This window comes from Onychomys torridus, chromosome 6, assembly GCF_903995425.1.
Source record: "Onychomys torridus chromosome 6, mOncTor1.1, whole genome shotgun sequence".
NCBI lineage: Eukaryota > Metazoa > Chordata > Mammalia > Rodentia > Cricetidae > Onychomys > Onychomys torridus.
This window is the reverse complement of record NC_050448.1, coordinates 77511955-77522676: the sequence shown is the minus strand read 5'-3', so window position 1 is coordinate 77522676 and position 10722 is coordinate 77511955. Positions and strand designations below refer to the sequence as shown.

Genomic DNA, 10722 nt, shown 5'->3' with positions numbered 1-10722 from the left:
TACTTTGGACAAATAAGAACCTCTTAGTGTGTGAGGAACTGTAAATAGCTGAAATGGAGATTCTAAGCCCTCAGTACGAGGTATAATCATTGCAGAACTATCCAGACTGCTTCTGCAGCTGTTTTCTAGGTCTACTCCTAGCAACCCCTGTCAACTGTTGGATTCTCAAGTTTAAATAGTCCTTTCTGTGTTCTATATACACTTATATCAGATTTTTCATACTGCATCATTACATGAACAGCATTTTGTTTTGTCTTTTGAGACAGGGTCTCTTGTAGCCCAGGCTGGTTTTGAACTTGCTATGTAGCCAAGGATGACTTTGGATTCCTGATTTTCCTGCCTTTGCCTCCAAGTTCTGGAAATATAGGCATGTGCCATCATGCCAGGTTTATCTGGTGCTGAGTATCAATGCCAACACTCTGTGAAAACCAGGCAACACCACACCAGCTGTTACATCTCCAACCCTCTATGTATACTGGCTTGACTCCCTTTACCATGCTTTTCTTTTTAAAGTCTTAGTCTGTTTTTTCCCCAACTCATATAACTCCTAAGAAGTCTTCCTCTTTGCACAGACCGATGCACACACGTTGTTGTTCTTGGGGGAGGTCAGAAGATAACTCGCAGCAGCAAGAGTTAGTCCTCACCTTCCACCGTATGGGTTCTGGGGACTGAACTCAGGCCATTAGGCTTCATGGCAAGCACCTTGACCTGCTGAGTCACCTCACTGGCCTAAGACATAGTCTTCAACTAGTATTGTCATTTTCTGGGATGGTTATTAAGATGTAAATTTCAGATTCCATCCATAAATTATACATATGGTACTTGTGCAATGAATACCTTATTAATATGCTATGTGTACAGTTATACTGTGAATATGTTGTGCTAACTGCAGACTGCTTATGAACTGTCACTTGACACGGTTGCTATAGATCTGAAAAAACCCTCTCACTTCTTTTTTTTTTCTTTCCCAAGACAGGGTTTCTCTGTGTAGCCTTGGCTGACCTGGAACTCGTTCTGTAGACCAGGCTGGCCTTGAACTCACAGAGATCCTCCTGCCTCTGCCTCCCAAGTGCTAGGATTAAAGGCGCCAAAACTGCCCAGCCCCTCTACACTTCTTAATTAGACTCATTACTCAGTAAAATTAGCACATCTTCCCCATAGAGGTTTTTATTAGCAAAGATAATTTCATATTAAAATTTCACACACTAAATTCTTCCATCTACTGCAAGAGACATTAACATCTTCACACAAGTGAAGGCACTCCTTCTCCATTCAACACACAGCTCTATATTACCTTCACAGCATTAACACCAGGCATAATTTATATGACACGGGGCACTGAAAGCTCAGTATATCCCCAGGACCAAGAGGGAGAGGTTCTTCTGGTGGCTAAGATGGAAAGAGGGAACATAAGGCAGATGAAGGGCTCCTGTGTACATTGCTGAAACAGACTATCTGGTAACACTGCCATTTTCATGAGACTTGACCGACAGCTGACAAGCAGTAAAGAACACTTGTTCCTGATGGGCTTGTGGAGTACACTTTGGGCACTTAGGGGATACTTCAAGGCAAATGGCTGGAGTTGTCCACTACTCTAATTAAAGTCCGTAAGAATTAATGGGATCAGATGGACTCAGAACATTCTGGATAGATTTTATTGCTTCAGCTCGAATTAGTTCTTTGGACCATACAAAAGATGTTTTCCGACATATAAAACACTAGATCTTTCTTAATATCATCTTTCTCATGTGTTATGGTGCTTAGTATTGGCAAATACTGACAGGGTTAAGATTTTTTTCAGCCATTTTGGGCAAACAAATAGTGTGAAGGGAATTCTTTATAAATTTTAGTAAACTAGGGAGGGCAGGGGAGGCTGACAAAGTGACTAGTAGACGCTCTCTGCACCCGAATCTCAGTTTGTTCCCAATTGCCTGCATGGCATCAGGAATATAGTCCTTTCTGTGGGAGATACAGTGCTTCCATGTAAAAGTCAAATAGATCTTAGACCGCAGACTACCACTGCCTGTGATAAGCCATCCAGGCAGGGCCATCCTTCACCATCACAGCGATGTACCAATCAAATAGTGGGACACAGTGCCTACAAACTGTGATGTGGGAAATCTATGACATGTTCTTCACAGTTGGCCAACTACCTAAGCTGAAGACTGCCCAGTCAAACAAAAGGCAAGTTGATTGCTGGATCAAATAAATAAAAGCTTTTAAATCAAGTGGCATTTAAAGCAAGTGCTCACGTGGAACTGTACAAGATGGGGCAGGTCCAAGTTCCTGGGCACTCTTTGAATGACTGCAATCCTTGTGGGGAGGAGAACAACCCAAACCCAGGTCACTGGTTGTCAACTCTATTTCCCCGGGACTAGTAACAGATCCTCTCAATTAAGAGAACAGACACCTGACCACGAAGTGTCAACGCCTAGCACCAGAGAGAATCCAAACTCCACAGATGAGTGACGGGACTCAGAGGCTCTGCTTCTGTGAATCACGTTACTTTTGCAAGTGGGGGAAAAAAAAATCCAGGTTTACACCAAACATTTTCCTTTAAAAAGTTCAACCTCTTAAAAAATTCTTAGAAGTCAATTTTATAATCCTATATAAAATAAAATCACTGGCTTATAATAAAATGTTTGGAGTTTCAGAGATGTGAAAATCCAAATGAACTTAAAACAGCAGTTTATATAAATTCAGGTCCCAGAGTGAAAACTGAACGTAGTCTCTGACAAAGGAATGGTGAGACGTGTCTACTTTTACTAACACACCCCAAACTGTTTTGTGGACAATGATTAGGAGGTGGCGATTCTGAATTGCCATCTCATACCTCTCATCAACACTAACTCAAGTCTGTGACACTTGAAAGGACGTGTCTTATGGAGAGGTAGTCACTTCTCTCCGTGAAGGGCCTTCTGTAGCCAGCATCCAGAAGTCCAGTTATTCGATGGGCTGGGAAGCAGGGTCCACAGAGTTTTCCTTTCCAACCTGAAGAGACTCGCTGCTAACGGACAATAACTCCCGAAGTTCCTTATTTTCAAGCTGGGGAGAGAAGACATTTCCTGTGTTTTAACTGCTAAACTGTGTCAGAACATGTTACTTGGGGCCAGAAAGAAGAAAATTATCTTTAAAGTTTTAAATGATTAAAAAGTATTTTTGAGGCCGGGCAGTGGTGGCACACGCCTTTAATCCCAGCACTTGAAAGGCAGAGCCAGGCGGATCTTTGTGAGTTCGAGGCCAGCCTGGGCTACAGAGTGAGTTCCAGGAAAGGTGCAAAACTACACAGAGAAACCCTGCCTCAAAAAATTTTTTTCTTTGTTTTTTTAAAGATTTACTTATTTATTTATTATGTATACAGAAGAAGGCGCCAGATCTCATTAGAGATGACTGTGAGCCACCATGTGGTTGCTGGAAATTGAACTCAGGACCTCTGGAAGAACAGTCAGTGCTCTTAACCTCTGAGCCATCTCTCCAGGACCCAAAAAATATTTTTGAGACAGAGTCTCACTAAGTGGACTTTTTTTTTTTTTTTTTTGATTTTTTTTTCCCAAGATAGGGTTTCTCTGTGTTGTTTTGGTGCCTGTCCTATATCTCACTCTGTAGACCAGGCTGGTCTCGAACTCACAGAGATCCTCCTGCCTCTGCCTCTCAAGTGCTGGGATTAAAGGTGTGCGCCACCACCACCCGGCTTCAGTAAGTGGACTTTGCTGGCCTACAATATGATACACAGATCAGGTTGGCCTAAACTCACAAATGTCTGCCTACCTCTGCCTCCTGAGTATTGAAATAAGAGGCATGCACCATTGCACCTGGACCTTAAATGATAATTTTTTTTTCTTTTTAGATTTATTTTATTATTTTATGTGTATGAGTATTTTGCCTGCATGTATGTCTGGGCACCATGTGAATGCCTGGTACCCTAGACATTGGATGCTCTGGGTGTAGAGTTACCTAAGTTGTGAGTTACTACCACATGGGTGCTTGGAATGGAACCCAGGTGTGGTGGTATTGTGTTCCCCAAAATATTGTGTGTTCCTTGAAATAAACATATCTGGGGTCAGAGAACAGCCAGCCACTAGAACAAAGCCAAAAATGGTGGCTAGAAAATGGGAAGAGTAAGCTATAGCAGAAGTTGGGCGGTGGTGGTACACACCTTTAATCCCAGCACTTGGGAGATAGAGCTAGCTGGATCTGAGTTCAAGGCCACTTTAGAAATAGCTAAGCATGGTGACCCACGCCTTTAATCCCAGGGAGTGGGGGCAGAAAGAGAAAGGTATATAAGGTGTGAGGACCAGGAACTAAGGAGAAAAGCATGTAGTGAGTAAAGCATGTAGTTAGTTAAGCATTTGGTTAGTTAAGCATTTGGTTAGTTAAGCATTTGGTTGGTTCAGCGTTCAGGTTTTGGAGCCACACAGTTCAGCTGAGATTCAATCTGGATGAGGACTCAGAAGCTTCCAGCCTGAGGCAACAGAATCACCTGAGGAACTAGCAAGGTGAGATAGCCGTGGCTTGTTCTGTTTCTCTGATATTCCAGGATTCACCCCAATAACTGGCCTCAGGTTTGATTTCATTAACAAGTACTTTTAAGATTCATGCTGCACCCAGGTCCTTTGTAAGAGCAACAGGTGCTCTTAAATATTGAGCCATCCATCTGGTTCATAATTCAACTAGTACTTTTGGTGCTTGACACCTATCACTTCCTTTGATTTCTATCTAGATATGACAGCTTACACTCCATCTTTACCATGTCTGTCGAAAATTCTCTCTATTTTGATATAGTGTCTGATGTAGTGCAGGCTGAACTGAAACTCTTGACTCTCCTGTTTCTTTCTATCTCCTACGTGCTGGGATTTCAGGTGTGTGCAGCCGTGCCCAGATCTTTACAGGACACACTGATGAACTAGAGCATTTCTAGCTTCCCCAAAAGGTGGAACAGCATGATCAAGTCCTTTACCACAGAAACTCAGTACTCTGGAGTCCTTTTCACTAGGTGTGTGTGTGTGTGTGTGTGTGTGTGTGTGTGTGTGTGTGTTTTAATGTGGAGCTGAGGATCGAACCCAGGGCCTTGTGCTTGCTAGGCAAACGCTCTACCACTGAGCTAAATCCCCAACCCCGTGTGTGTGTTTTGCTTGCACCTATGTCTGTGCACCATCTGAATGCCAGAAGAGGCGGCAGATTCCTGGAACTGGAGTTACAGATGGTTCTGACCCGCCACGTGGCTGTGGGAACTGGGTCCTCTGCAAGAGCAGTAAGTGAGTGCTCTTAACTGCTGAGCATCCCTTTGGTCTCCATCTTCTGACTCTTTCTTCTAACACTTACATACCATTTCCTACTATGTCCTTCCTTCACTAGATCTGGACAGGGACCTTATCTTTTCCTGTTTGGAATTTCTTTCTTTTTCTTTTCTTCTTTTTCTTCAAGACAGGGTTTCCCTGTGAAACAGTCTTGGCTGTCCTGGAACTCACTCTGTAGACCAGCCTGGCCTCAAACTCATAGTGATCTGCTGGCCTCTGCTTCCCGAGTGCTGGGATTAAAGGCATGAGCCACTGTTTGGAATTTCTTAAAGGTCCCACAACAGCACTTGAAATAAGCAATCAAACCTTCAAATCCCCTGCTGAAATGTATTCTCTTCTTATTTTTATACTCATACACATAAAATAACATTAAAAAATAAAACCATAGTTTTATTCACATTGTGTGTTTGTATGCATGCATGCATGCGTGCGTGCTTGCGTGTATGTGTAGTACATGCATGCCTGGTATCTTTGGAGATCAGGAAAGAGAGTCAGATTCCCTGGAATTAGTTAGGGATGATTGTAAGCAGTCATGTAAGTGTTGGAAAGCAAACCCAGGTCCTCCCAAGGGTAGCAAGCGCTCTTAATTGCTGAACCACCTCTCCAGCCCCTATATGTTTTTTTGAGACAGGGTCTTATACAGCAGCGGTTGTACTTAAACTCACTAAGTATCCCAGATTGGCCTCAAGACACTCACTCTTCCTGTCACTAACACCTGTAGGTGTGTGCTGCCAAATCTAGTTCATAAAGTGCTGGGGGTCTGACCCAGGGCCTCACAAACACTAAGCAAGCACTTCAGTAGTAACCGAGCTACACTCCTAGCCTCACTCCCACACCTTTCTTTTGTGATATACTAGTTATTTTCTGAAAAGATCTCTTGGTTTTATGTGTATGGATGTTTTGCCCACATGTGCATCTGTGCACTATTTGCTGTGTCAGCAGTTAGAGACAGTTATGAGCCACCATGTGGGTGCTGGAATTGAACCTGGGTCCTCTGGCCAGTGCTCTTAACCACTGAGCCATCTCTCCAACCCCACTTGTTTTTTTGTTTTTTGTTTTTCCTGAGACAGAGTTTCTTTGAATAGTCCTGGCTATCCTGGAACTCACCCTGTAGCCCAGGCTGGCCTTGAACTCAGAGATCCACCTGCCTCTGCCTCCTGAGTGCTGGGATAAAAGGTGTGAGCCACCACTGCCAGGCTTCTGTACTGCTATTTCTTGATCATTGAGCTTAAATATTATCTATTTGATTTCCTATTATGGTTCTATATATATATATATATAATCTCAACTGCTATCTCCCAAAAGCTAGGGTTACAGCTATGCACCATCACATTCAGTATATCTGTGGTACTGATATATCTCAGGGCTTTTTGCTCGCCACACAAGCATTTCCCCAATCAAGCTCTGGCCCAGCCCCACAACTGGCATTTTCATTGATTGCTGCTGACTGCATTTTTTTTTCCCCCTGAAACGGGCATAAAGAAGAAATTGTAATTTTAAATCATTAGGACACAGAGAACATCAATACTGCTAGTATTACTGTTAGCATAACACTACCAAGGCAACACAGGAGGTTGATGCAGGATAATCTTTAGTTTTAGGGCCAGTTCAGGCCACATTCTCAGACACTCTTCCCCTCCCCAGCTTTTTAGAGACTTTTTTTTTTTTTTTTTTTTGTGGAGCTGAGGATCGAACCCTGGGCCTTGTGTAGTGCTCTACCACTGAGTTAAATCCCCAACCCCGAGACATTCTTGTAAAAAGGAAAATATTAATACACTGTAGTGATAGTGTAGTGATGACATATTCTGAGTCCTATAAAAATCGTTAGAGAAACGGTGAACTTAACAAAATAACTGAAAGAGAGAAAAAGGGTGAACTTAAAACATCAACCCCTTACCTCTAGTTGAGCTAGTTTTTCCTGAATCTTATAAAACTGATTGTCATCCACCTGAACGGCTTTCCTCATCACTTCTCCCATTTCACAGATTCGATCAATCTGACTTTCTATTTCCTGTGAAAACAAGATGGAAAATAGTGCTTATTATGAAGACCACAAAAAACATGCACGCTATGAATTTTCAATCTATCAAAAACCTTGCAGAAATAAGCCGGGAGGGGTTCATTTAGTACATGCTACAGAAGTTACACTTCAATTACCCTATATTTTGAGCCATAATAATATACATCTGTGGTATTTCAAATAATTCCCACTTTTCAAAAGAGCATTGATGTGCAGGTGCTAAGTGTGGTAGCACACACCTGCAATCCTGTCCCTGGGAGGCTGGGGAGGGCGGATGCCAGCCTGTACTAAATGGTACCTAGCCTCAAAACAAAACAAAAAACAGATAATAACTCAAATATTTAGATATTTAAAACATTCCAGTTCCCTAAAACTTGTCAGTAAAACGCCTCCATGAAACACCTTTCACTGTAGTAAATAGCAGTTTCCAGTTTAAGAACTGTAGGTTAGAATACATACTATGTGCAAATATATAACACGGAAGCACCTACAAACTGAAAAATAGCTACTGTTTTTCCAAAGTAAACAGTAGTTAAAATGTAAGAACCGCCATAAAATAAACAAAACTCTCCCCCCCACCCCACGTCCCCAGCAACAGAATGTGAGTAATTTAGTGAAGTCAGTGACTGCTTGCTATGCAGAAGATACAGATAAAACTGAACTCATGCCCCCTTAAGTACAAAACTTGTAGCTTAGTAGAATATACAAGTAATAATCAGCCAAGCATTCACTTTCAACACTAGCTGCCATCATGCTTGCCATCTAGCTTGCTATGCAGCCCAGGCTAGCCTAGAACTCCAACTCATCCTGTCTCAGGTTGAAAGAGATCTTGGTGAGGGAGGCGGTACCTCTCAACAGGATGTGGGGAGCCCCTCATCCCCTTCTTACATTTGTATCCTCACAAAGCCTCAGCCAGACAGAGCGAACAAGAAAACCACGAGAGAGGAACGTGCTTTTCTGCAAACAAAACAACGGCCTCAAGAGTCCCGTATGGCTTATTTAGAATTTGTTTGTCGGTGTTTTCTTACTGCAGAGTGAGACTGGCGAGCCTTCAGGACTGGTTCCGTGTCCACTGCTTTTTTCGCAACCATTAACTGTAACATCTGTTTCCGGTACTTGCTCATGATGAGTTCCAAAGCATCCTGGTGCTCCTCCAAGGAAACCCACAGCTCTAACAAAAAAGCAAACATTTGGGCAATGGTGTCTGTAACAGGTCCCAAGGCAAACCTCCTAACAGCTGGGGCTTTCTGATACTCCATGGGGTATTGTGGATCCAAAGCTGGCAATCTATATTCAAGCCCACGGAAGTGAGTCAAGTCTACCTGAAGAACAACTTTCTAGACAGTTGAGTTTTGTAGAAGTAACATGGGATATGCAATCACAAGACACGGATTTGAATTCAGTTTTCTAATTTACTTAAGACTTAGAAGCAAAATGAGCGCATTGAAAAAAAAAGTTATTTTGTTGATTGGAGTGCGAACACCACAGTGTACATGTGAGGTCAGAGAACAACTTGCAGGACTCAGTTCTCTCCTTCCACCATGTGAGTCCTTGGACTAGAACTCAGGTCCTTAGGCACGGTTCTTCAGGCCTTCTAGCTGGTGCCATTACCTGCTGAGGCATCTTGTTGGCGAATGTGAACCTGTCTCTTAACTGCATTGTGTGAATACTTGGGTTGGGAATATAATGGAATGGAAGATGTAAGAGGTCTCTGTAAGACAACGGCCGTGCTGCTGTCATGACCAGCCCTAAGAATGTGTATTTTGGAGAAAAAGTTCTAGCCATCCATCTTGCACAGGAACATAAAACAAAAATAAAAACCACCTCGACCTTAACTTCAGTGTTCACTTTAATTAATATTAAAATATTACATTTATAGACTCTGAACTTTAGTTATATACGCCTCCATCTGGTATGTGCCCAGCCCCAAGTCATCTAACAACTCAGCTCTACTGAACAACTCTTTCAAAGTCATCCATCGCTCAGAAGACTTAAAAAAGAGTAATCTAGGGCTGGAGAGAGGGCTCAGAGGTTAAGAGCACTGGCTGCTCTTCCAGAGGTCCTGAGTTCAATTCCCAGCACCCACATGGTGGCTCACAACCATCTGTAAGGAGATCTGGCGCCTTCTTCTGGCCAGCAGTCATATATGCTGTATACAAAATAAATAAATATAAAAAAATAAAAGAAAAAAAAGTAATCTAATAGGTTTTACTGTTACCATATGACCTTCTTAAGCACTGACCCTAGATCTAGATATGAGATGTGCACTCTTGTGAATGTCCAAATTATTACCAGACATGGGAAAAAAAAATCCTGCGCGCGCGCGCGCACAGACAGACACACACACACACACACACACACACACACACACACACACACGCCCGACTAACCTCTGTTTTCTTGCTGCAAGTCTCTAATCTGGGTATTCTCTTGAGACAGCAGAATGTGGGGTTTATATTTAGACATGTCCTTCACATCGGGTGCATCCTCTTGATACTGGACAGACAGACAGACAGATTAAGCCGCTGCAAACCCAGACAGGTGCTGCTGAGGCGGCAGCAGTCCCACCCATCACAGAGGAAGTTCTCACGCCCGCCCTGCCCTCCAGACCGGGATAAATCAGGCGGCGACCCCACCCGACCGCTCCCTGTCGCACCCACCCCAGGGCGCGGCCCGGCCCGACCTGCTCGGGCAGCACGGCGCCCGCCTCCCGCATCGCCGCCACCCGCCGGTGCAGCGCGGCCGACTGGTCCACCAGCGACTCGGCCGCCGCATCGTGCTCGCGCAGCCGCTCCAGCAGCGTCTTGGCGTCCGTCAGGATCTTCTCGATCGTGCAGCTCATCGTGGCCGAGGACGCCCGCCCGGCCCGCTGGCCTCAGCGATTCGCTCACCCTTCCCCAGTTTGGGGATCAGCGCGATCGCGTCACTTCCGGGCAACGCTTTAAAGGCGCCTCGGCAGCCCGGTCGGCGCCTGCGCAGTGCTGGATTCGTGGTAACCTCTGGTTTAGCCACAGCCTTTTTTGGGTGGAGCAGCCGAGGTCGGCTTGGTGCCACATCCTGGTTCTTCACGATGTTACAGCTGTTCCGGTCTCAGTTCTCCTTTTCTTCTGGTTTTGATTGATGTGGTTTGTCATGGGATTTCAACAAACTGATAAACATCCCCCCTCACCCCCCAACAAGTGGTAAAACACACTGGAACCTCTCCTTCCCCCCTCCCTCCCTGCCTCAGTGCCCTTCCTCTTCCTTCCCACCCCTTCCCTTCCTCCTCTCCTCTCTTCTTCCCTCCCTTCCTTCTCCTTCCTTTAAAAGCTGAACAATGGCTGAGGAATGGCATCTGAGGTTGTCCTCTGACCTCCACATACACAACTGCACCTGTGTGTGCAAACAGGCATATCTCTCTCTCTC

General features: G+C 44.2%; 1 protein-coding gene across 1 annotated transcript; it reads right to left on the bottom strand.

The window, feature by feature from the left end:
* Positions 1–1141: 1141 nt before the first annotated feature.
* Positions 1142–10227, bottom strand: Sike1 (suppressor of IKBKE 1). Its single transcript, XM_036191443.1, has 5 exons — positions 10001–10227; positions 9708–9813; positions 8346–8488; positions 7195–7308; positions 1142–3045 (listed from the first exon to the last, which is right to left on the bottom strand). The coding sequence occupies exons 1-5, from the start codon at positions 10157–10159 to the stop codon at positions 2944–2946; spliced, it is 624 nt and encodes a 207-aa protein (XP_036047336.1). The 5' UTR covers positions 10160–10227; the 3' UTR covers positions 1142–2943.
* Positions 10228–10722: the final 495 nt, after the last annotated feature.

Coding starts and splice junctions, on each gene's coding strand:
- Sike1 (XM_036191443.1), bottom strand. CDS start 10,159: ATGAGCTGCACGATCGAGAAGATCCTGACGGACGCCAAGACGCTGCTG. Junction 9,814..10,000: donor GCGCCGTGCTGCCCGAGCAG/GTCGGGCCGGGC, acceptor CTGTCTGTCCAG/TATCAAGAGGATGCACCCGA. Junction 3,046..7,194: donor AAAAACTAGCTCAACTAGAG/GTAAGGGGTTGA, acceptor TTCTCTCCCCAG/CTTGAAAATAAGGAACTTCG.